This window comes from Asterias amurensis, chromosome 1 (genome assembly GCF_032118995.1).
Source record: "Asterias amurensis chromosome 1, ASM3211899v1".
Lineage (NCBI taxonomy): Eukaryota > Metazoa > Echinodermata > Asteroidea > Forcipulatida > Asteriidae > Asterias > Asterias amurensis.
The window spans coordinates 7,708,782-7,735,901 of NC_092648.1; the positions used below are offsets into that span (position 1 = coordinate 7,708,782).

Below are 27,120 nucleotides of genomic sequence, written 5' to 3' on the forward strand. Positions count from 1 at the left end.
TGTGTTTAAAGGAACACGTTGCCTTGGATCGGACGAGTTGGTCAAAACAAAAGCCATGTAACCGTTTTTTATATAATGCATATGGTTGGAAAGATGTTTTAAAAGTAGCATACAATGATCCACATAAGTTTGCCTCGAAATTGCGTGGTTTTCCTTCTACTGTGCGAACTATCACCGTCGGCCATTTATGGGAGTCAAAATTTTGACCCCCATAAATGGCCGACGTGTTAGTCGACGAGGTAAAAGGAAAACCACGCAATTTCGAGGCATGTTTGTGTGGATCATTGTATTCTACTTTTACAACATCTTTCTACCCATATGCATTTTATAAAAAACGGTTACAAACGTTTTTCAAAGACCAACTCGACCGATCCAAGGCAACGTGTTCCTTTAAAATTAATTGAAATGACAGTTCAAAAATACTTGATACTTATTAATTTATCAATGTTGTATCCCCCATTATTTTGTTTGTCAACGTTTTTACTATACTTTGAATATTAAAAATTGTTGTGCCATCTTCAAATTAGAGATTATCGTGGTTTGTGACAATTACATGCCATTGACTCAAGTTATTCTTGGCATCATCATTAAAAAAAGGACAAGTTTAATATGTGCAATCTCACCTGCTCAATTAAGCATAAACTTAATTGCGGCACGAGCACCGCTTTACCAACTGAAATACTTGCTGCTCTTGCAGTCGGCAAAAGTGCCTCAAGTTTTAAGAATCCTTAGCGAATAAGGCAACTAGTGCAAGATCATCATCCACTTCAGGTCCAACAGTGTCTCTATTCTTCAACGGTTTATTCAGTGGCTCCAGATTCTTGATGATCACTTCTCGTTTGAACTTTTGCCCAATATGCTTCTGCAAATACATTATTAGAAGTAAAAAAATAAAAAATAAACAGTAAGTGAAGACATAAACGTAATTTTACCTTGCAACTGTTTTTGCCATTTTAACTGATGTGTTTGTAAAAAAGCAAAGTAGTACATTGCCTTGAGCCCACATGATTTGTTTTACTCATGTGCCGGCATAATGCATTCAAGTTTTCAAACAAACTTGTCCTAAAAAATATTATTGCAGGTCTATTTGCAAAAAATTTGCTTCCAAATAAGCAGCTTGAGCAACGCAAGTAATCTAGGTCACAAATGCACAAAGGAACACCCGTTCTAGACAGGCACGACAGAGTTGATTCTATTTGGATCGGCGCGACCCAACTTATTTGGTACATATAATTTGGGTACATTTTACATTGGCTTGGCCCTTAACAACATCGTTCCGAACAACTGCAAAAGTCAATCTTTTGAATTCTAGCGTATTCCAAGCAGTCATCTTTTTGGAACTCTGGAGCACCGACTATCAGATAGAGAAAGGGACAATTAGAAATGTTTCTTTTCACAAACACTGAAAGTGTAACAGTGTTTCTCAAGGGAAGAAGTACTCGGTAAATTTAAAACTCAGATCGAAAGAGATGGGCATAGACAAGAATACATGACTGGTGGCAGAAATAACAGAGCGGTAAAGGATCAGAAGATGTGGGTGAAATTCAAATAAGCGCAAAACCGAAAACTCAGACCAAAATAGCAAGAAAGAGCAGAAAATGGAAATTAAGGATGAATAAAGTTTGATGATGATTTGATTCAGATTGTTTAATGAGTAAATAATAAATTACTTCTCTTGTTACTTGTAATTCTTTTAGTATAAACTTGACCCATTGAGTATTTGACTCATAGACTAAAACTTTCATATGACACCAAAAAGTCTGAAAAATAATTAATGATTGAGTGAGCACTACTCACTTTTGTAAAGGGTATGAAAATTAGGTTGCGCGGTAATTAGCCTTCCAAATTGTGTGAGGCAAGTCCTTTTGAGCTTACAAAATTCACTCAAAGATGTCGGCAACTTGTTCATCAGTGAGCAGTGCTGACCAAAGCAATAATTTTCGGAATTTTTGCCGTCATATGAGTTGAACCCATAAGCTATCCATACATCTAAACAGTTTTCACCAGAATCATTTCTTTTTTAGACACACTGTACAGGGACACCAGATAGTACAGTATGGAGGAACAAAAGTGGACTTCTTTTTAGAAAAATCTGGTAGGAAAAAAAAAAAACCCAGAATTTACAGTCCCTTTCATCATACACCGGTCATCTAAAATGTACAAATTTATACTAGCAGATAATTGGAATGAAAAATTTCTATAATCGATTCAATTTCTCAGTCCCTTCATAATCGGCCGCCTCCCTATGGTTTGGGAGTCGTGCGCTTTTGAGAATAATGGGTAGCAGCGCCTTCAACAACTTCACACGCGCTAATTTAGGCTCGGATGTGAATCCGAGAATTCTACCCTAAATAGTTAAAGGTATTTAACACGTTTGGTAACTTGTCAAAGACCAGTATTCTCACTTGGTGTATCCCAACATATGCATAAGAATAACAAGCCTGTGTGAAAATTTTGACTCAATTGGTCATTGATGGCAAGAAAAAGCTGAAAGAAAAAACACCCTCGTTGTACAATAGTGTGATTTCAGATAGTAATAAAAGGCTTCTGGTCTAAGAATTTACCGGTTTCTCAAAAACCGTGTTACTTCAGAGGGAGTCGTTTCTCGCAATGTTTTATACTATCAATAGCTCTCCGTTGCTCGTTACCAAGTAAATTTGTATGCTAATTTATATTTTGATTATTTACTAAATGTGTACTGTGTCTTTAACAAGCTCACCAACAATAAATAAATAAATAAATAAATAAATAAATAAATAAATAAATAAATAAATAAATAAATAAATAAATAAATAAATAAATAAATAAATAAATAAATAAACAAACAAATAAATAAATAAATAAATAAATAAATAAATAAAACAGGGTGAAATGGCTTAAACTTGCCCCCCGCCCCCCCTTTTAGCATTGCAGGTGATCGGCGGCACTAATTTTTCATAAACTCCCAGGGATCCGTCACCACAGCAACCGTTCTCACTATCCCATTTTATATAGGTAACTTCCGGGAGTACTATTTCAAAGGAATATGCACGACCGTTTCACACTTACGATCAAACCCAAGGAAATACTTATGGTGTGAAAGGGCTTTTCTTAGTAGTTTAAAAAGATCGACCAAAGGTTCCCCGGGAATAAGTATAGTGCGGAAAAGTTCATGAGATTCCACACTTCACTCAATTCAATTTGGCGGGTTGAACCAACGTCATGTGGTTACACGTGTCGGGGCTCTAAGCTGTCCCACTGCACACGACTATCTCTTCTGTCAGGAGGTATGCCCATCCTGTGTGTGCCACAACTGGACAATAGGGCTACAGGTTAATCTGGGCCTGGTCGTGGTGCGCCCTTCAGACCGCCTCTCGGACAATAAAGATTTGCATACGTTCCAGTAATGAGGGGACAGGCAGTGCTCCTGGTGCTTTCGTTTACGTTCTGGTACATCCCTAGTAGGTCTGTACAAGAACGAAAACCTAAATGAAAACCTAATGGCTGTATGGTTGCGTTCGGACAAAGTAACCTGAACTTTGATTAGTCACCCGATACTCTTTCACCAGGAGCACTGGCCTGGCCCCTCATTACTGGAACGTTTGCAAATCTTTAATTGTTTTAGATGAGAGGTGGTTGGAAGGGCACACCACGACCATGCCCAGAGAGGCAACTATATCTCCACTGTACACTAAATATCGGCATACACAGATTGATGTATGGTCGCGTCGTGGGTTGAGATCTTCCCCTACACATCAACCACCTCACTCATCTTAAGCACTCACGTTAGAAACACACCTACTTCAAAATGTCTTTCCAGACTAATCTGCCACCCCACATTTTTGAGTTAACCAACCCCGAAATCACTAACCCACCACAACCCGGAAATCACATAATCAGCGGAAATGTATTCACACTGTCATTTTGATACAGGTTACACACCTTTTATCTACTATTTCAAGAGTTTCTAAATTTGTCCTGGTACCAGAGGTGATTTAAATTAAGAACACACGTTTCTGAGTAAATTAATACTAATTATGGAAATTATGTTTAATCTTTAATCACTGATGCAAGTTTAAGTCTGAAAATAGTTGAAATATGTGTGTGTTATATCAGGAGTTTCTAACATGAGTGCTTGAAATGAGTGAGGTGGTTGAAGTGCAGGGGAAGATCTGAGACAGACATCTTGCTCAGAAATCGAGAAAATGCAGCGACAACAAGTACCGGTATGGGTGCTGAATAATGAGGCATTTAATGCCATTTATTGATATAGCTATTAATGAAAGAGCGCCAGAGTTTGGAAGGTAATCAGAAATGATTTTCCCCACTGATGATGATTAAGTCTGCTTTCGTTAACAACACTATATTTTTACGATTTTTACAATTATATTCTTTATTCTTTAAAAAGGATTTCTCAATAGGTGAGCCGGCTCGGGCCTTTAGAGATTTTTGGGGACATGCAGACTGTTAATTGTTGAAAGTAATGATGATGTTAAAACTCACCCCTATGATTCCACTGATGAGCTTCTTAAAGTGATCCCTTCTACTTTTATCACTGGTTGTTTTTCTAGTATCGGAACTGAATACAAAACGACGATCAAATATCTCAAGTGACTCCATTGTGACTCCTGGTATCTGCAACATCACCTCCCGTAGTGTATCAAACTTGGGTCGCTGAATTAACAGAAATGCTTTAGAAATTAATTTTCTAAAATGCTTTGCTAAATTCGTCTTGCAGAGTATCTTTTGCTCACTCTTAAGACAGAGATTTGTAGACCAGAAATGAAACAATGTTGAAACATCCCCAGCAATGTCTGTTACACGCTCAGAGTCCCACAAGTCATCTTAAATCGAAAGTTCATATTTCCTCCAAGTGCATCCCCATGAAAAGCATATACATATGTATTGGTTGTCATGGGGCAAGTTAGACAATGTTCTGGGGTGAAGTAATTCCGTGACACGAATTGAGAGGGAAAGTCTGGTCGTTCTCTTTCTCTGTTACCAGTGCATTGTTGCATCTATGGATTTTCATCTTACTAATACAAAGTTCACGTTTTATTTTGTACCCCAAGGCATCATGGCCCGAGGGGATGGATACTTGGACAGCTTACCACTAGTTCTGAAATCCATAACGTATGCGCACGAGCCAAAATTACCCTTTCCCTGCTTCGTAAGCGCTGATTCTTTGCGTACGTAAGTAGATACATGTACATGAAATTGAGCCTTGATGTTTTTCCCGGCGGTGCAGGGTCAATTCTCTGGAGATGGTGAATGCCCATTGGGAAAATAGGTCAAGGTGACCCAATCTACTACCAAAGGCAAGGTTTTCTGCTAGTCGCATGAACCAAGGCGAAACAATTTATTTGATGACTAATTGAGCTGAAATTTTCAAAGTTTTGTTGTTTATGCATACAACCAACAAAACGTATACTCACCAAGATTTCATAATGTTGAAATGTCCTCTGAATAAGCCAAGCCATACATGCTTCATGTTGCCCATGAATTTGAAGGCCTTGCAATAGACACGTAAACAACCAGTTAGCTGCACATGGAAGAAGGGTTCTTTCCACAATCTAAGTTTAATAATAGTAACAGTAACAGTAACAGTAACAGTAACAGTAACAGTAACAGTAACAGTACTTATAAAGCGCCAAATTGCCAAAGGATACAAGGCGTAACAAAAAATGAATGTACAACGAAGTGGTCATAGTTTCATCATAAAGTCACTTTGACACCCCTCTCTGCCTTTTGAGCGATTTAATTTGTTTTAGATCAGAACAAATTCCATATAAGGAACAATATTGTGAAGGCCCAGCGATGAACGAGTGACGATAAGAATTAATAAAAAAAACGACTCTTCTGTTCGGGAAGCTGGCCTATACAGCTAGCTTTCAATGTCCTGAGCATTGATGGTGGAATGGTGGTTTAGAAAGATTGCAATATCGTGGAGAGAGGGCATGCTTTCAACGTGACTAACATGTTCCTTTCACTGTGAGCAATGGACAATGGTAACCTTAGACTTTGACACTTTCACAAGCCAGCTCTTTGTTTTCATGGGTCTGTAGTCATTTGTGTACAAAACCAATAGCGGTTGCTTCAATACAGGAACAGCAGAAAGGTGTCCTCCAAGGTAATGGTCAAACACGACAGTAAGCAAACACATTTGCTTACCGTTTTACCGTTAAGCAGTGATATGAAATATATGGCAGATTGTGAACCTGAAAGAATCTTTTTTAATATTTTATATTTAGTATTATATAACACTAAAGCAGATCCTTGTCATTTGATTGGAGGATTGTTCGTCACGTGATCGCAAATAAAAATACCATTGCACGCTACTCATCGTGCATTTTTTGTTCCGTTCAGCGTGCATTTTTAGTTCCATCCAAAAAGGTTCTATTGCACGGTGAGTAAAACATCACTGCGTGCGCGTGTTTGGTAGCAGTGTTCGCTGCAAGGCACATACTACATTCGGCGTCTGCGTGTCTGAAAACTGTACAGAATGCACATGTATTCAATGTTCAAAGATTGAATGTTCTATCAACTCGGCTTCGCCTCGTTGATAGAACATTCCATCTTTCAACTCATGAAAATATTCGCACCATTGCACAAATGAAAAACATTGATTATTTGTTTAAAATTGAAGGTCTGTCCTAGGAATGATCTCTCCTTTAAAGCCGTTTGTAAAGTACCATTCAAGTACTTACATGTAAGAGATGGTCGCAAATTCTGCTGGAACAAATGGTATCTGCTAAATAGCTTTGCTCCACGCGGGCTTATTGTGGCATTCAATGTATAAGTGGTTCAGCAAATTGTGTATGGAAATTGGAAATGCATGTTGGTCATTGGAGATATGAGGTATTTCTGCAGTAGAATTACCCCTATATTATGGTTTGGTCACTGCATTAGAATCTACCTAAATCCGTAAGGATTTCCTACTCTATCTAAGAAAATACTCGCCTCCGATACCTACATATGCATTTCTAATGCGCATGTGCAAGCAATCATGCTGACACAAAACAAACGCTAGGATGTCACTCACGCACACTGCACCCCTCAGATTCACCTTTTGGTTTAATTTTAGGATACTGATCTGGGTGGGATGGTATCGGAGGTGAGTATTTTCTTAGATAGAATAGGAAATCCTTACGGATTTAGGGACATTCTATTACAGAAAATACCTCACCTCCGATACCTACATATGCAGAGTAGCACCGAACCGAGTCCCAAACTGAAGGGGGGACAAGTGCAGTGTGGAGCCCTAGAAAAGAAGCCTTAACTAAGCCTGATACCTGACCAAATGTGTAGTAACAAAGGGAGTTAAGACATACTGGTTAGCTGTAAGGACTCACAAGCTCTTATGAAGATGAGTTGACAGTCCTACAGTATTACTAGCCTGGAGAAGGTGTTGCTGCTTGCCAAGCTTGTCTGTCCTCCAGCCTGGAAAATATCTCACAGGTAGCAGGAAGTGAGGGTTGAGAAGTTTTCCAACAATCTGCCTGCATAGTATCTGTAAGGGGAACACCTGAAAAAGAGCCAGTGGGGTAGTAATGCTACTTGCTAGGTGAGCTTTGGCCGATGCAGTAACTGGATGAGGGGGTGTAATCCGTGCCAGAGTAGGTACTAGGCGAACCTGTGATATGTCAGAGTGTGAACCTGGGGTCTATTAAGTGCTCCTGTCAACAGTTCGCCTGGTAAATTTGGTTAAACTACAGGACCAGGCAGTGACCCCCGTGGCTTGGCAGTAGAGATTGGAGCTGGTAATATAACTTTGACAATCCACCGAGAAACAGTACCAGTTGAGGTTGGGTTGAACGGTCAAAGCGTTGTGATGAAGAGTTGTGTAGTGTTCCCATGTACATTGTAGCTCCTTGGTGTGTTAAATTCAAGTATGCTGTAATAGGGCACAACATTTTATCTTCTTGGATTATGAGGAAGAAGTCAAGCTCAGGACAAAATATGTCTGGAGGGGAAAAACCTCAGTGATGGGTTTTAGGTAAGGGAGTTGATAAGTGTGGCCAAACGAACACCTTCATGTTCCCAACAAAAGAGTCCAGGTTCTGATGAAGGAGCATGGAATTCACTTCTGAGGTGAGCTGAGGAGGCTGCTAAAGGAAGACTGTCTTGACCAAGAGGTCGAGTAGAGAAGGAGAAGAAGGAGAAGAAGAAGATGAAGACCCAGCCGGTTCAGAGTGAGGCTTCTTCAACCTGCAAAGGACAGTGCCGAGGTCCCAAGAAGGAGCGAGTATCTTGATAGGAGGTTCCTCTAAGAACAAGCCTTTTGGTCAGTTGAGGTATAGCAGTGTTATGGAACAGAGTTCAGTCATCATCAAACCTGTGATGTACATGTACTGCTGAAAAGGTTGATCTGTAGTCTTGAAAAGGTGGTAATCTGGAGGCCGGGATTAAAGGGGAGATTAGAAAATCCCCTGAGACAGTTGCAGATGCAGAAGAGGGAACAATACCTTCCTTGGTACACCATTAGAAAAGGAAGGTAGGCGATTATCATACTTTGTTCTACAGGTCTGTCGTCTATATTTTGCTGCAAGGGAAGCAGCATCTTTTACAAAAGCAAGGCCAGCCATTTGGAAGACTTGAAAGCATCCAAACACAAGGATGAAGACAGTCCAGATCTTGGTGTAGAAACTTGAACACAATGATATGGTCACTTTGGTGAAGGAAGGGGGATCGAAAGAGGAGATCCAGGGTGTCTAGGGTTGAAGATCTTCCTGGAGAGGAGGCTCGTCTGTAGAGAGAATTTATGGGGAAGGCACCAAGTGAGTAGGCTCCAGGTTAGCATAGGGAAGAGGAGAGAGTCCCTCTCCGACGTTTTATGTAAGACACAAGGTGGAGTTGTCTGACTTTTGAACGGCTAAGAGTTCCAGCAGATAGATGTGAAGCAAACTGAACTGAGAAAGATCAACAATCTGTAAATCCAAAGTATCTAAGACCAAGATCACTGAAGGAAAGAAGTGGGGGAAAATTGGCTCCGCAGGAAGGTTCCGAAGATAATGGAGTCCACTGGAAACCAGACTTGAGAAGGGGATCCCTTCTCGGCCAGTAGTGTTAAAAAACAGGAGCAGTTGAAGAGGTTGTAAGTTTGTTCTGCCTCATGGCAAAGATCCGTAAGGTGTGCCATGGTAAGGTGTGCCATGAATCCCTGGAGATGAAGCCAAGCTCGAGCTGGTAGCAATGCTGAAGAGAGGGAGAGTTGAATGATATACTTTCCTCTAGAACTCTGTGACGCTTCAGTGAAGAAAAGGCTCTGTCCTAGTCAAGTTGAGGCAGACACAGAGGAGCATCGGAATCTGAGAAAGGGCTAAGGAAGATTAGCCCAGGAGGATGATGAAACCCATTTTGGGGTTTGGACAAATCCTAGACATGGCTAGAAGAGCGGCTGTTCATGGAGGGACCACGATGAGACAGTCGTCTAAAATCATTGATGTTAAATAATATTGAACAAATTTATTAATAAGGACGTACCACAATTATCTTCTGCAAATGAATGAAGGAAGACTTCATAAGTAACTCAAACGAATGGAAATAAAGGCAGCAGAAAATTAAGTATAAAGAGAGCCACAGGCCTAGAAAAGAGTAAATTTGTTTCTAAAATTAGTCCAAGGTTAGTCCAGTAGTCGGAAGTCACTGATATAAGTAAAAAAGAATAAGGTTATGCGAAAGGACCTACATGTACGACATAGATATCTGTAGAAGATCGAAATAAGGACTTCATAAAAACACTATAGAAAGGAAAATAGCACAAAAACAAGTATAAGGTGAACAATAGACCTGGCAATTGAGTCAACTTCCTCCAAAGGGACACATACATGTAAAGGCAGTGAAAGGTAATAAGGCAGCCAAAGAGATCCTTCAAAAAGCTCTCAACCACTTGTAAAGGCTAAAAAGTAGGGTGTGAGACGATGACCTTGAAGTACGAAGACCCTGGTTATCATACTCTACATGTGTGTAATAGGCCTGGGCGAATTATTCGAGTATCTGGTTAATGGGGAATAGGTTTTCCTATCCGTAACCGCGAATGCCTTTTTTTTCTTAACCGGATATACGCATAGGGCGCAAATACCTATTTATAAACCGGATACATGTAGTTCAGTAATTACAACCAAGTAACCGGATATTCTTTAATATCCGAATATCCGCGGACGTCGAGCGACAACTGATAGGAATGTTTTGTCTGAATCCTTATGAAACTTCTATTAAGACAGCATAAAACAGCATAAATTAAGTATTTAATCATGCTCACCTCCGTGAAGAGCTAAAACAACGACATTTCTGATGTAGTTTGTTCAAAGATTTTGAAAGTTTTCCTTCACGTAGAGTCAATCACGATCACAAGAAAAAGCAAATCGCCATCTTTAAATATAAAGTTGGCATGCGGTATCCGAATATCAAAATTTCACTATTCGCCCAGCACTAGTGTGTAAGCTGTAGAACGAGTAAAGGAAGAGGAAGGCTGACTCGTAGAAAGTGAAATCTTTCCTCAGCAAAATAACAACAGGTCGATCCCGGGAGAAGGATCTACCAAGCGCTCTCTGGAGGCTAGAGGAGCCAGAACAAAAGAACAAGTATCAGAGATCTACGAAGGGAATCGTGGATAGCTGAAAAAGGGGGTAAAGACTGACTACATGTATGTACGTACATGTAGGAGGTCAGGCAAACCTTCATAAGCTTGAACAATGCTGGGAGAAGATAGGGTCAACCAGTGATATATACAGGGTCAACAGATGCACAGCCTAGGCAAACCAAGACGCAGTTAACGATCTAATTTTCTAAGTTAGGATTAAGAATGTGGGAAAAAGGGCTTCTCTTGGAAGGGTTTGAAGAACACAATCAATCTTAAGCTGAAGGGACAGTAGAAAACCTGAATTGGATCAGAAATCTTAAATTTTGAAAAAGATTTTTTTTTTCTTCTTTCTCAAGATGTCCGCCGATAAAAGGCAGTGGGGAGCCCAAAAGATGGAGGAGAGTGGGTCTAGTTGTCTCTCTCCAGAAAGAGGATTAGGAGGCTTCTACAGGAGGAAGAAAAAAACTGTAAAATCTTACCCAATAGTCACAGGATGGTGGTAAAAGAGGTAGAAGGTGGTATCCCATCAGAGTACTGAACGGGCCCGACGTTGCTTTACTTTGCTGAATGGTCGAGAACCGGAGTGTTCAACGTACATGTAGTATGGCCGTAGACCTGCGTGTAACTGTTCTGCAGGTGGTTAGGCGGAGAGCCGGAACGGCTGTGTGATCGAGAACAGAGCGGGGGCAGAAAGGAGAAGACGGAAAATTCCCTCGGAAAGGCCGACGTAGCCTCATAAAAATGAAGAAGGCCAGCCCTTAAATGAATAAAAAGGGTCGGTACCACGGCCCCGTTCGCCATGAATTGATATCTCCAAAGTGAAGAAACAGGAGGGATGAGCGAGGGTGGACGAGCGTGAAGCAACAACGGTGGCCTGTATAGTATGCCCAAGCCGGAGCGCCCAGGCCCAGCTAGCCCAAAGAGAAGATTGTTCTGTCTCTCTCTGAGGGGAAAGGGGGCTGGAGTGTATTTGGAGGAAAAACCACGATGTTTTCTGAAGGCTAAATGTGTTTACATGATGAGCCTGTGACGACATATTAACCACAATTTCACAAGGAGGGGGTAGTACTTTCCCGCTCAAGTGTAGGAGCTGACAAGATTTTATCCATGTAGAAACTTTCCCTTGAACCAACGGTCCAGTAAATACAGTAAGGGTTATCCAGTGAACAAAGTCGACAGCGGAAGCAGGATGGAAGTATCGAAGTCCAAGGGTGACGGTTGACTACCACAGGAATGGCAAGAATATCTGCGGTTCTTTGTCATAAAAAGGATTTGGGCTTAGCCATATCTTAATGCTCTCAAGGTGTATCACTAGGGCGCTAACCTAGGTGAGGTATTTTCTGTAATAGAATGCGGTGTCTGGTTACTACATTTCTGACAGTTCATCAGAGACACAATGGTGTCCCACTCTTCTGCCAAGTGGTAAACAATAATGTGTAATATCATCAGCATCAAGATCCATTGAAGAGAACCCTAGATCAAAAATGCATCGAAGTGTCTTACCTGTAGAAATATTGGCCAGCATATGTTAAGCGTTTTAATACATGTCTGTGTGTCGTTCCATAAAAATGCAGTGTAGATACTGAGCACCATACTTTTACACAGGGACTGTTAGAACAAGAAGAAAACAATTGAATGAGAGCAATGCAAATCATAAATATTCAGTTCACCATGGAAACATCCGATTACAGAAAACCCACTCATACAGACCGCTAATCTTAATGCTCGGTCATTTCATCCTCCTTTGTGAAAGCCTCAGTGAACCGGACCCTACTTCGAAGGGCACACATTATTTGGATTGGATTGGATTGGATTGGATTCAATTCAATTCAATTCACTTTATTTCCAAATCCAAACATTATCATTATCTTCAAACTATGAAGTTTAATGTAAATCTGTGGACATTTTGAAAAAGTGCCAGAATCCTTTAACCTGCCGCTGGCAGATGGCGCTCTCACATTTGGTGACATCACCAGTCTTATTTTGTATAACAAGACCCTTCCTTTCTTTACACATAGTGTTATCAAAAATTACCCCAAGATTGCGAGCATTTGCAGATGAAGTAATACTGTAATATAATTCCGCAACAAGCAACCCAAGGTCTCTAATTGTTGATTTGATATGATTTTCAAAGATTTAAAATATTAACATTTTAAAACCTTGTAATTTGACACCTGAAGCAGTTTCATCTTCTTATGGATATCTAACTATAATATGTAAAAGTGAATGTTTTGTCAGGGGACAAGGGACACTGAAAAGAAAAAGTATCAATAAAAAACATGGTATTATAAGGAGTTTCATTTATTTTTTTTGCAAATAAATAGGTCAGTGCGAACAATTTAAAAAACAAAAACTGTTTGCAGAATGCTTTGTTGTGGAGATTGCCCGACCCCTAAAGAATGTGTCTGATACGGCCTAAATGGAACCAGAGAGCAGCCCTGATACTTCAAGACGGAAATGTTGCTCCTACCGATTGACTGATATTATATTCAGGGGCAGAACCGTGGACACATTGAAAGACAAACAACAAAATTTTAAATATGATACAAGATTCAATGGGCAGCCAATGCAAGGAATGAAGGACTGGGCTGATGTGGTCTTTATACAGTACCGATTGAAAATAACTAGAAGCCGTGCAATAAATTTAGCGCGCAAACGGGCGTGGAGGTTGGCGCGATAACATGTCTTGAAAAAAGTCAAATAGCCGTCGGTATATTAACGCGTGACTCACGCATGGAGTGCCACGCGCTAAACTTGCAAAACCCACGCGACATTTTGCGTGATTACTAGAGAATGAATAGTGCTTTGATGTCGCTCAATTCCCATCATTATCCCCATAATGAAGGTTGCTTTGATGGAGTGTAATTCACCGTTATTACTGAGATTGAAGGATGCTTTGATGGAGTGTAATTCACCGTTATTACTGAGATTGAAGGATGCTTTGATGGAGTGTAATTCACCGTTATTACTGAGATTGAAGGTTGCTTTGATGGAGTGTAATTCACCGTTATTACTGAGATTGAAGGTTGCTTTGATGGAGTGTAATTCACCGTTATTACTGAGATTGAAGGTTGCTCTGATGGAGTGTAATTCACCGTTATTACTGAGATTGAAGGATGCTTTGATGTTACGTGATTCACCGGCGCCATACATGTGGAGTTGATTATTTTGGGTGTTTAAATAATGGTCTTTTAAAATGAAGTTGGCGGTCTGATTATTAAAAAAATAGACTCAATGTGTATTTTCATTGTTGTGAAATTAAATGCCAGGCGCTGTCAGCATCTTGTGTCTGTAATTAGGTGTCGGCATCTTGCGTCTGTGATTAGGTGTCGGCAACTTGTGTCTGTGATTGGAAGTTGGCATTGCTTGAGTTGTGATTGGTTATAAGCCAAGACAATGTACAACTTGGTTCAACCTTTGAGAAGTCTGCGTCGTCGCCATATTTTCTTTGGTCCAATACCATCTGCGCGATGCCCACGCGTGGAGCACCATGCGCTAAACTGGCAGTACCCACGCGACATTTTGCGTGATTTCCCGAGAATGTATGTGCTTTGATGATGCCTGATTTACCGGCGCCATACATGTACATGTACATAGTTGATTACTTTGTAACATCGGCATCTTGTGTCTGTGATTAGGTGTCGGCATCTTGTGTCTGTGATTAAGTGTCTGCAACTTGTGTCTGTGATTGGAAGTTTGCATTATTTTGCTTGAGTTGTGATTGGTTTAAGTCCAGACAATTTTCTTGAACCTTTTAGAAGTCTGGGTCCCCATTTTCTTTGGACCAAGACCACTAACGGCGTGGCCCACGCGTGGAGCGCCACGCGCTAAACTTGCACTACCCAAGCGACATTTTGCGTGATTACCTGAGAATGTATGGTGCTTTGATGATGTGTGATTCACCGGTGCTTTGATGATTCACCGGCGTCAACTTATTTTTATTTTGTGTGCTTATATATTATTCTTTTGAAATGGATTGGGATTGTCATTATATATAAAAAAAAACCATATACTCCAGGCAGGTGTATCCTGGCTGTAGTATTATTTGTTGTAAAATTAAATGCCAGTCGGTGTCGGCAACTTGTTGTGTATGTGATCGGAATTCATTCGATTGAGGTGATTATGCCTGGGCAATTTCAGCCACGGTTCAACCGTTAAGAAGTTTGCGTCCGTATTTTCTGTGAGTATGATTGACACTCTTATCGAGATCCAATCATGTCTTATCTTAACATCCCCCCCCCCAGTTTGTTATACATTTTGTTTCCCTCAAAAGACAAGCCGCTGGGTTGCGCGGTGTCTGTGGTTTTCTTTGGGTTTAAATTATTAAACCAACGAGCAGTTACTGTTGAGCAACTCGGGCAAAAGTACTATCAAAATAGGCGAAAACATTTATATATACATTTTTAAAACCCATACAAACAACCAAGCCAGCACCCCATAATGAACCCATCTATCGTTCAAAAGGTATATATTATATGTATAATAAAAAAAAAACGGACACAATTAAATAAAGCTGTTAGGCGAGAAAACACTGCTTAGCTAAATTCTTTGCTGTATAAAAGCAAAAAAATGAGTGGGGCACAAGTTGCAACGATGTCAGTTTTATGGAATTTTGGCTGGTACACTGTGTCTGCTAAGCAATTGTTTTTCTGTGCTTAGCATATTTTTGTGATTATGGGCTTTATGAATTTGAACCCTCTTTGAAGAAGAATAACTGACAGACAAGCTTCAACTTCGCGCTTGAAGGGGGCACAGCAATTTTCCTTAGGTCTTCTTACATTCCTATGCACTTCTTTGGGGGAAAATAAGTTTGTATTGGAACCTGGCAGCACTGCAATTTTACGGCCTGCGACTTTCTTTAACAAGATTGTAATAAGAATGATATAAAAATAGCAATATTCAGAATGATGTGTACAGCTTAACTTGTTCCCTCTTCATTAATGCAGGACTTATTTGGCTTAGAAGTTTTTTCCAGTACTATACGTTTCGAGGAAAGCATATCTGTCATTTAATACATGTTTAATAAATACTGTGGCTAAAAAATACTGGGGGCGATTGACACCTCCAATGTTTAACGATTCCTTTGTGGTGCCGCTGGTTGAATTGTTGTGGCCTTTGATTGCGGGGACATTCTGTTGATGGTAATTCAATCTGACTGGGGGACAGATTGTGCATTTGCAAAGATTCATTTGCAACAGTGTTGCCATAGAGCACCAAACTGAGTTTCAACATTGTGCCCGGATTAAAATTAATAATCGACATTCAAGTATTTCATGCCCCAAAATACAAATGTACTGGCTTTTAAGAAAAGTTTCTTTGAAGGTGATACAAATTATACAGCAACATTTTTCATTTTTTTTTTTTGGGGGGGGGGATTTACTTGGTTGTTTTTTAGTTTTTTATTAGCCACAAATCACTGAAATTGAATGCACGTCATGAAAGCGCGAGGGATTGGCAAAAGGAACATAAAATACCTATAAGTTTTGAACGTGAAATGGTAATACAAACATCCTATTATGTATATAAAATGTTGAACATGATTAAGGACGATTTTATTTTCTTCCTCGGATGGGACGTAAAGTGAGGGTCCCTCACCTATACGTAACAAACCCCTTACCACATACTTTTGACGAGTTTGCTTCCTTTTCCAGAGTGTATTAACAAGTTGAAATTTTTGACAGTTCATGCAAACCGTTGCTGTTCATTGTTAATAATTTATGAGAATAGTTACTTCAAATTTCAATCAAATACTTGAAAATGTATAGAATGGTAGTGGTTGTCCATTGATGTCCGTCCCTCCTGCATAAGAATGACCCAGCTCTCAAGTGTTTTGAGAATCTACGTCTAGATTGTACAACAGTGTGCACGTACGTAGCGCCTATGTACAATGTATGCTGTAGTGAAAAGGTGCTACTGATCTAACGTAACAAAATGGATGTTTTCCTACACACACAATGTTTAGGGTTATTTTCATTTCAAAAAAATCGATAATGAAATCTAGTTGTGTGTGTGTGTGTATAATGTGTGGATAACATGTGCACATTGTACGTATGCGGTCTGTGTAGTAAAGGTCTGTGCAGTAAATAATGACGGCGTATTTGAATCTGCCAGCTAGTGTTGAATCAAAACGCCAGCGAGTACATTTTTCATCAAGAAACTAATGCTTGACACATTCTTTGCTGAGCAAGAATTTTAGTGGGCACCAGTCACAACAATTTAAACTTTATGATGTAAAAATTCGGCTGGTTACCTGTTTATGTAATACTTTTCTGTGCTTAGCAGGCGACATGATAGACGTGCTAACCTGCTTTAATTATGGCAGGGCCCAATTTCATAATGTTGTTAAACAGAAAAACATTGCTTAGCAAAATGCCTACATGTATATTAAGCTTTATAGTAGGCAACCAGTTGCAAAAATACAACCTTTACGGAACTTTGGCTGATTACAAGTTTCTTTTAAGCCAGATTTGTCTGTGCATGCTTGGCGGTCAGTTTTTATTCTTACAGGCCTGATGAGTTCATTTCATAGCATATTCAAGTTCAGCTTTATGAAAATCAGAATTTCGGATTTCCCCCAGTTTTTCAGGAAGGGTTGTCCATTTTAACGCGGATTACACAACAAGCAAAACATAGACGTAAGCACCGTATGCGCAGTTTGTTTTGCCTACGGTAACAGAGACATGAAACTATGAAACTGGGTCGGGTCATGTATCATCAGCATGCACTGTGTATCGTTGCGTTTATTACAAGTCAAACTCAAAGGCCTGATTTAACACTGAACCTGTTCATATTTCTCATGAATGGCACAGAATACGTTACACATCCAGTGCTATAATTTTAGGCTATGCTTAAAAAAAAAAGTTTTTATAGTGTCGGACCTTCCATAAAATGTTATCTAATCTGACTGGGGACACGTACATCGGTACTGGATTGGTCCTAGCGCTTCCTAGCAACAGTGTTGCTATGGAGCGTTGCCGCTAACATGAATGTGATGCCTGTGCATGGTTGTATTACTAACAGTAATGGTTGTACAAACAGTGGATATTCCTCATGAAACTACATTGGCTGTGTTTATAGTAGAAAGGCCTAATTGATAGACTAACCTTAAAGACAGTGGAAACTATTGGTAATTGTCAAAGACCAGTCGTCTCATTTGGTGTATGTCAACATATGCATGAAATAACAAACCTGTGAAAATTTGAGCTCAATTGGTCGAATAAGTTGCGAGATAATAATGAAAGAAAAAACACCCTTGTCACACGAAGTTGTGTGCGTTTAGATGGTTGATTTTGAGACGTCTCGAAATCAAATTCGTGGAAAATTAGTTCTTTCTCGAAAACTACTCCACTTCAGAGGGAGCCGTTTCTCACAATGTTTTATACTACCAACCTCTCTCCCCAATACTCGTTACCAAGTAAGGTTTTATGCTAATAATTATTTTGAGTAATTACCAATAGTGTCCACTGCCTTTAAATGATACTCGATCTAAAAATATTTAAAAAAAACTTTAAGAAGAGTTGAGAGATAAATCGTCTGGACGTTTCGAACAACATAACAACTCAGCCATTTTTCTTTAAAATGCTTTCCTGATATTATTGTTAATATTAGATAGGGCCTTTAAGGAAACCATTCTCGGTTACCTTGTCTGTTTTCCCAAAAATAAACCCCACAAGTATATTTTAACCTCTTAAAAATGTCCCCGCCAATAAAAGTCCCCGATAAATTTCTCCACCGTGATTGACACTTGTGATGTTAACCGCGTTCAAACGTGGGGGGGGGGGGGAATACGATTCCTCTGTGATGCCGCTGTGGTTTGGAGTTTCTTTATTTTATAAGCCTTCACATAAAACAGCAGATTCCTTCAAAATAAATACGTGATTGGTTGATTCTGTGGATCGGGGCTTCTGTCTTTTTGTGGTTGTTTGCGTGTGGAAATAATTGATGCAACAAGGCCCATGCTTTGGGAGTCGTTTACTTTGTTATTAATACCTTGCTAGAAAATTTTTTATGATTGAAAGTTCTGTTAAATTATCTGCTTTCTTAAACTTTGTACTTTTTGGAATTAAATTATTGACATGCTTTTTTATTACTGTTTTTTTAAAGTAGTTTTAAGTGTTTTGTTGCTTTGACTTTCTTTGACTTAGGACTGAAACAATTAAATGCGAACGATCACACATTTATTTAATGTTTGGAAAATTACTTTTTGAGATGAAAATTAACTTGGGATAATGACTAGTTGAAAGTAGAGCGTCGTCTAATTGTATGACATCCTGAAAGAAGATAACTCATCGTCACATATTCTTAAAAGCTGTTCTGTGCATGACATCTTGCTACTGGACTATTTTTATTTCTATGCGGACAACAATGGTTCAAACAACAATGTTATGTCATGACCTTTTTTGACGCAATTAAACATTTACTGCTCCCGTAACTATGTGTTTTCTATTGTTATTGCGTGCAACTCTACCGAAATTAATTAATTAATCGCTGTTCAGCAGAAACTGATGCTCATACTAATAATAAAAACAATAATTATCTCAGATCTTGCTTAGATTCAACCAATGTTCCTTGGCACAGGCACCTTGAGTTTATTTCATACCCAGTATTTTCCGTTTTAATAAGGAATTTGGTCTTGTGTGGGTGAACTCCTCAACGCAGAGTCCATGCCAACTTCTATGGCTCTGCTTCCCGCCGGCAAAATTTGCATTACCATTCTCCGCCTTTTGTACAAGCGCCCCATTTCTGTTAACTCTATCAGATTTCGGGAAAGGGTTGTCCACTTTTGGTCCTCGTTTTATGTAGGCAAATAATGCCTAGTAAAAACATGGAGAACGCAAGCACACAAGCAAAACATCGTTGCTATAAACCTTAGAGCTATGCTAAAACCAATCCGTTTTTGTTTTGCTTAGCTTAAGGTAAGAAAACTGGGCCGGGTCATGTAATAATGTGTATCGTCCGTTGCGTTTATTTCAAGTCAAAGGCCTGATTAACCTCACTCATATTTCTCACGAACGGCACAGAATACATTACACATCCTTAGTTGTTTATGTATACAGCTAACACAATAAATGTTACGTTTTCTATAGAAACTGTTGTCGATCGGACTTTTTATAACTTATTAAAAAGTGCCTTTTAGGAAACTAATCTCTGTTACCTGGTCTGGTTTCCCCCGAAGTAGATCCACATGTTTATTTTTACCCCTTAAAAATATGCTAGATTTTCCTGAAGTGATTGACACTTTGAACCGCGTTCAAAGGGGGGGGGGGGTAACGAGGTTCATCATCACAGAAACACGATTCCTTTGTGATGCCGCTCTAGTTTGGAGTTTCTTTATTGTAAAGCCTTCAGATAAATCTGCTGATACCGTCAAAATAAAGACGTAGTTTGTTGATGCTGTGGATCGGACTTCTGTCATTTTGGGGCCTACACCGCTTTCTCTATGAAATAATTGCCGTGGCAAGGCCAATAAGTTTTGGAAAGGTTCTTACGCCACCTAGCAACAGTGTTGCCATGGTCAGAGGAAGGTGCCTACAAGAGCAAGGCCACTCTGTAAGAGTCTCTGACCGACTGTTTTTTTCAATGCATTACTATTTTGTTCAAATTGCGGCTCGAAAACAATTTGGCAGCTAACGGTTTTTACCCTGCACACGTATGTTTGGTATTTTTGTATTAACCGATTCCAGCAACAGTGCTGCTATGGATCGGAGCGTTGCCGCTTACATTTTGCTGTGACGCTTGCGTTTGTATTGTTACAAAAACCTTTGTATTGTAACTGATCAATCTACCATAACTTTTCAAGAATAGCGCAGGCTTGCAATTTGTGATTGTGTTTTTTCCGCCTCTTGGCAGTTTCAACTTTTAAACCCAAAAGTTATTTTCGATACAGTATAAACAATTATAAAACAATTCGAGGAAATATCTTGGTTTGTTTCTTACTTAATATGTTGTGAATGCCTCATGCCTGAAGCTGAATTTGTGATGTTTTTTCCCTGCTCCTCCTTATCCATACGCTCTACAAAAAGAATCCAAACATTAGTATTTTCCCGCCAAACAGTGGATGTTCCTCCAAATTGTTTTTATTGATAACTTCCAGGAAACCTCCAATGAAACTCGTTCGAAAGTTAAATAAATTATTTAATTAAATAATCTTTAATCAGGGTCATTGAAAAAAAAGCAGAGCGGTTTTATGCCACAAATAATAAGAAGAGTTGAGAGATTAAGCCAGTCTGAGCGTTGCGAACACTGTTTCATTGTCTTCAATTGACATAACTTAAATCAAACTTTCCTTTCAATAATTTTTATTTTAAATGCTACGAGCTATATTTGAATTGGGATTATTTTGATTAATTTATGAACCAGGGAACCTTCAATGAAACTCGATTGAGAAACAAAAGCAGAGACAATAATTTATTCCACAAACAGTAAAAAGAGTTGAGAGATTAATAGTCTCCACCAGTCTGAGCGTTTCTAACATTGTTTCGGTGTTGTCTTCAACTGACATAACTTAAATCGAACTTTAGTTTCAATAATTTTTCTCCTAAATGCTAAGAGCTATATAGGAATTGAGATTATTTTGATAATTGAATTAGGGCCTTTCAGGAAATTATTCTCCATTAACTTGCCAATTTCCCCCGAAATTAATCCCCAAAGAATGGCTGGTACGTTTTTAAAAAGTCCCCTCTATATTTTTCCCAAGTGATTGACACTTTTTCTGATGTTCACCGCGTTCAAACCTGGGGGTGGGTAACAAGGTCCATCTTCAGAGAAACACGATTCCTTTGTGATGCCGCTGGAGTTCAGCATTTCTTTATTGTTAGCCTTCAAACAAATCTGCCGACTCCGTCAAAATAAAGACGTAATTGGTTGATTCTGTTGATCAGACTTCTGTCATTTGGGGCTTACCGCTTTCTTTATGAAATAATTGCCACGGCAAGGCCCAAAAGCTTTGGAAAGGTTCTTACGCCGCCTAGCAACAGTGTTGCCATGGTCAGAGGACGGTGCATACAAGAGCACGGCCACTCTGCAATAGTCTCTTACCGACTGGCTTTCGTTTCATCGCATACTGTTGTGTTCAAGTATGTGCGGATCGAAAACAATTTGACAGCTTAGTTTTTACCCTGGCTTTATGTGTATGTGGAACTCAGATATTGTTTAACTAACCTTAGTGATTCCGTTGCTGCGAAAAATTTGATGTGACGCATGAGGTTGTATTGTTAAAATTACCTTTGTGTTTTAAATGATCATTCTACCATATTTTTTCAAGAATATTGCAGACTTGAACAAATTTGATGGTGGTTTTTTTTTTTCTTCTTGGCAGCTTCAACTTTTTAACCCAAAACTGATTTTCGTGTAGCATAAATAATTATTAAACAATCCGAGGACATATCTGGGTTTTTTATTCAACATATTGTCCATGCCTCATGCCTAAGGCTGAATTTTTGAAGTTTTTCCATGCTCCTCCGTATCCGTAAGCTCTAAAACAATGATAATTCGAACATAAGTATTTTTCAAAATTGTTTTTATTTATGAACCAGGAAACCTTCAATGAAACTTCGTTCGAAAATTAAACTAATTATTTAATTAAAATTTAATCTTTAATCATGGCAATTGAATTTATTTCGCAAATAATAACAGTTGAGAGTTTAATAGTCGAGTTTAATAGTCTACGCCAGTCTGAGCGTTTCGAACACTGTTTCGGTATTGTATTCAATTGACATAACTTTAACAGAACTTTCGTTTCAATAATTTGTCGTTTAAATGCTAAGACCTATGGGAATTGGGATTATTTTGATATTTGAATTAGGGCCTTTTAGGAAGTTGTTCTCCATTAACTTTTCAATTTTTCTAAAAATTAATCCCCAAAGAACGTCTTGAAAAAGCTTAGTCTTCAAAGAAAACTGATTCCTATGTGATGCCGCTGCAGTTGGAATTTCTTGATGGTTAAGCCTTCAAATAAATCTGCACATTCCGTAAAGATAAACAACGTATTTGATTGATTCTGTGGTTCTGAATTGTCATTTGGGGTTACGCGCTTGCTTGCTGAAATAATTCCCGCGGCAAGGCCCATAAGCATTGGAAAGTTTCTTACCAACAGTGTTGCCATGGTCAGAGGATGGTGCATGAGCACGGCCACTTTAAGGAGTAGTGACCGACCGTCAACTTGCTTTCTTTTCAATGTGCGGCAAACAATTTGGCAGCCAAGGTTTTACTCCACCTATTTCTATTTCAAGTTATTAACCTTGCAGTTGAAAACAAAACCCCCAAAATCCCCGAAATCACGTGGTTGAACATTTTTGCCTGCCTCCCAAAAACAATGGGTTTTTTTCCTGAATTTAATTACTTTTCATCATTTTTTTTATTGGCATTTGTTTAATGATTTTTTTGTTTACTTATGGTAACTACATGTAGAGTTATATTTAAATTCAAAGTTGAAAACCAACGGTTCTTTTCAAAACCACCCAAACTCATTAGAGAGAGTTATCACATGGTGTTACCGCAAACCTTTCTATATCGTTTTTCCACCATGCACAAGTTTCAAATCCTACTTGAATTCAAATTATTTTGATGTTATAAAAGTTTTGTATTGGTTCGACTACCTTGACTAGATTATATGAGTCCAATCTTACTAAACATTAATTTAATTTGAACAGCATCTAGAAAATGACATTCTACTTCAAGGAGTTTTTTATCCCGACATAATTGATCTCATGATGTTGTCATCTTACGTATACGTTTTGCAGCATCAGAGCAAGAAAATAAAACGTATCAAGGAGGCGATATCGTTCTCTCAGGCTGTCGACTTTGTAATCATAAATTATTTCTGTAAGACGACATCCTACTTTTGAAGAACTATGTTAAAGCAAGTTTATGTTTCCTTTTTATAGCACATAATTGAAAAAAACTCACAGGGCGAAACCCCCACTATAAATTTATCCCGACCAAAAAAATGCACACCCTTCAGTAAGATGAGTGACAGCTCCATTGTTCAACGGTTCCTTTGAGATGCCGCTGGTAAAACATTTAAGAAGCTTTGCTTAAAAAGTGTGGTTTTTGGGGGATCCGACTTTCCCATTGATGGGAATTTAATCCACTGGGGACAGTGGCAAAAGAGGACACCTACACTTCCTATGTGATGCCGCTAGCTTTTTATACTTGTTTCTGAAACTAGCTCGTCCAATAAAACCGGCTGTCTCCTTCCAAATAAAGACGTAGTCGTTGCCCATTGGGTTAGTTTTAGGCGGTAGGTTTATACAAAAGTGACTGTATAGAACTTTCGTGCATTGGTTCATTTGGAATGGGCTGTCTATAAGCAACAATTCCTTTGTGATGCTGCAGGAGTTTCAAACTTCTTTTCAGTAAATAGTTCTTCAAATCAAACCGGCTTTTTCCTTCCAAATAAAGCTGTAATAGGCTGTAAACTGTGGTTGCTTTCAGCTGGGAACAACAATGAATCACATCTCAAGCATTCACGCAACCATGCAAGGAGAATGGTCCAGCATTTTTCGCGTGGAGATTGTCGCGAAAGAGTACCGCCTACGCGCGACTAATTGCCGACGGCTGTTTACGCATTTTGTTGTCTGGCGCGATAAGACCCACGCGTTAGGCGGCGCAACAGTCTATCGCGCCAAGGCATTTCTATCGCGCTAAATTTATCGCACAGCGTCTAGTTATTTTCAATCGGTACTGTACATGTAAGAATTTAATAGATGTTAAATTTGCATCAGGGATAAAGAATATTAATTTTTGGTTTTTACCCATATACACCGATGTGTGAAGCACTGTATACTCAGTACTTGCCCGAGTCCTGTGAAAAAAATCACAGGCATTTTTACTTGGGTGGGATTCGAACCCACAACCTTGCAATTCTAGAGCAGTGTCATACCAACTAGACCACCGAGATTGCCCGGTAGCTAGAGGCAGTTCAAATCCTATGTTTTAGCAGCGGGTACTGCAAACGATTTAATAGATGTTAAATTTGCATCGGGGATAAAGAATATTAATTTTTGGTTTTTACCCATATACACCGATGTAAGAAGCAACATTTGACTTAAGTTTCAAGTCAGAACATCATTGCAATCAGGAGTTATGACCATTTAAGGTTGTCATTGTTTCAGCTCATTCAACTGGAACCAGTGATGCACAAAGGGAGGTTTATCTTTTGTTATGAATATATATGTAAAAAGCAGTAGTTTGAAATCAGTTCATCATTGAAATAAGGAGTTAAGTCTATTTAATGTTTCATTGTTTTAGATCATTCAACTGAAACCAGTGATTAGGTCTTTGAGTTTTACCTTTTTCATATGAATTTACATGTAAGAAGCAATGTTTGACTTAAGTTTCAAGTCAGTCTATCATTGCAATAAGGAGTTATGACCATTAAATGTTTTTCATTGTTTTAGCTCATTCAACTGAAACCTGTGAATAATTCTTTTGAGTTTTATCTTTTCATATGAATCTACATGTAAGAAGCAATGTTTGACTTAAGTTTCAAGTCAGTACATCATTGCAATAAGGAGTTATGACCATTTCATGTTTTTCATTGTTTTAGCTCATTCAACTGAAACCTGTGATTAATTTTTTGAGTTTTATCTTTTCATATGAATCTACATGTAAGAAGCAATGTTTGACTTAAGTTTCAAGTCAGTACATCATTGCAATAAGGAGTTATGATCATTTATGTTCTTCACTGTTTAAGCTCATTCAACTGGAACCAGTGACAGAGAGTTTGATTTTTGTTTTAACAAATCATTTCAAACTTTAAGATTTTAATTTGTTTCTTTTCAATCCAGATGTCAATGTTTGAGCCTGAAAAAAAAACTTTAACATTTTTGTTATTCCAAAAACTTTATCATTTTTTTATTCCAAAAACTTCAACATTATTTGAAAAAAAACCTGAGAATGACTGAAATGACTGGCAATTGTATGTAACAATCTCACTTTGGCTTGTATATATACCAAAAACAACTCAACTCAAAGACTTAAACTTAAACCAAAAACTTTAACATTTTCAAAAACTTTAACGCGGACGGCCGGCCAGATGGACGGACGGAAATTGGTATTACATAGGCTCGCACTGCTCTGCAGCTCGCCAAAAACTACAACTAGTTGAGCTTTCATCCAATAACTGTTACACTTCAATCAATTGCCTCATCCATAGTAATATTTTATACCCAATACGGACTAACAACTAACCCACAGAAAAAGAAAGGATTCATCTAATTCAACAAAGTAAACAAAATAAAGAACAAGTCTTACAATACACAATAATAATATTTTTGTTCATACAGCTACATGTACATGTACTATTGGTCATGCACGTTGTGTAGTTTTTCGTAGACGCTAAAATTCCCACGCAACTGCTCCATTTTGACATCATGTACAGCATAGTTATCGCGCACACGCATGGATATGTATTCATTCTGTCAACATCATGTACGTTATACTGTTATTGCATGCATCGTGGGGGAGCATGCTGTGCACGTCAAGTCGTTTTCGTAATTTTACGAATAGAGGGCGTTTAATATCACGCTATCGCATTGTTTCGAAACGCCCTCTAAATAGCGTTCAATGTTTTTTTTGTATTTTTGTGTCGCACGCAAAGAACAACGACTAGCGGGCTTGAAATCGGCTGTTGTTAATTACATGCGTGAAATCTGGTGCTTTTTCTTTGCGTGAAATTTACACAAACATCGGGACTTTTTGACTTATTTTCAAAGTTTGACATCGTTGGTTGGAAAATAAGGGCACAGCAATATATTGCCTTGAATTGTCTGTCGGGTAATTTCCGAGGCCTAACTCAAAGATACAAAATGCGCTTGCTGAGGGGTTCGAGGGCCAGTGCAGCGGTTAAAAAGACAAATTATTTGTCACTCTTAGAATTTCTTCCCGATGTTTATAAAATTAATTGAAAGAGCAAGTTTGCTTTTAAAAACATAGGCATGTTTGTCATGGACAGGGCCTACATTAACCAGCAGCACTATACTTTATCTATACACAGTATTAATGCACACGCACGGCGAAGCCGACAAAGTCGACAAAAACAATAACTGTTTTTTGCTTTTCGTGGATGGATTTTTACCATTCAAAAAAGAAAACAAAATAACTTTTTACAATTATTATTATTTTAAATATAGTATCAATCAATATCTTAGTGTTCAATTGAAATAAATCCACATGGATTCCTTCAGGCAGGATGGCTTTGTCACACACTAATCAGATTAATGGTGATAACAATCTTAATCCCCCAACTCCCAGCTGATTTTCTCCCTTTAAAACCCTCCAAAAGTATGCGTCCCGACCCGACCAGATACAAGGTTTGGTCAGGTTTGATCGGGTCGGGTTTTAGAGGGCCGGACACGTCATGCAATGTTTTATACAATCAACAGCTCTCCATTGCTTGATACCAAGTAAGGTTTTATGCTAACAATTATTTTGAGTAATGACTAATAGTCTCCAGTGGTGGTACATGTACATGTAGTACATGACTTGTATGAACTATTTATGTATTGTGTACTGTCAGTTATATCCATACATGTATCTTGCCCCTTGATTAAGTTTAT

General features: G+C 38.7%; 1 protein-coding gene across 1 annotated transcript in view; it reads right to left on the reverse strand.

The window, feature by feature from the left end:
• Nucleotides 1-315: 315 nt before the first annotated feature.
• LOC139944530 (exportin-5-like) overlaps nt 316-27,120 on the reverse strand; it is a 207,142-nt gene continuing 180,337 nt past the window's right edge. Inside the window, exons 26-29 of the mRNA XM_071941578.1 lie at nt 12,065-12,169; nt 5,415-5,552; nt 4,483-4,653; nt 316-862 (exon numbers count right to left, since the gene is read on the reverse strand). Coding sequence (XP_071797679.1) covers nt 719-862; nt 4,483-4,653; nt 5,415-5,552; nt 12,065-12,169 — 558 coding nt within the window. The 3' untranslated portion in view covers nt 316-718. The remainder of the gene's footprint in view (nt 863-4,482; nt 4,654-5,414; nt 5,553-12,064; nt 12,170-27,120) is intronic.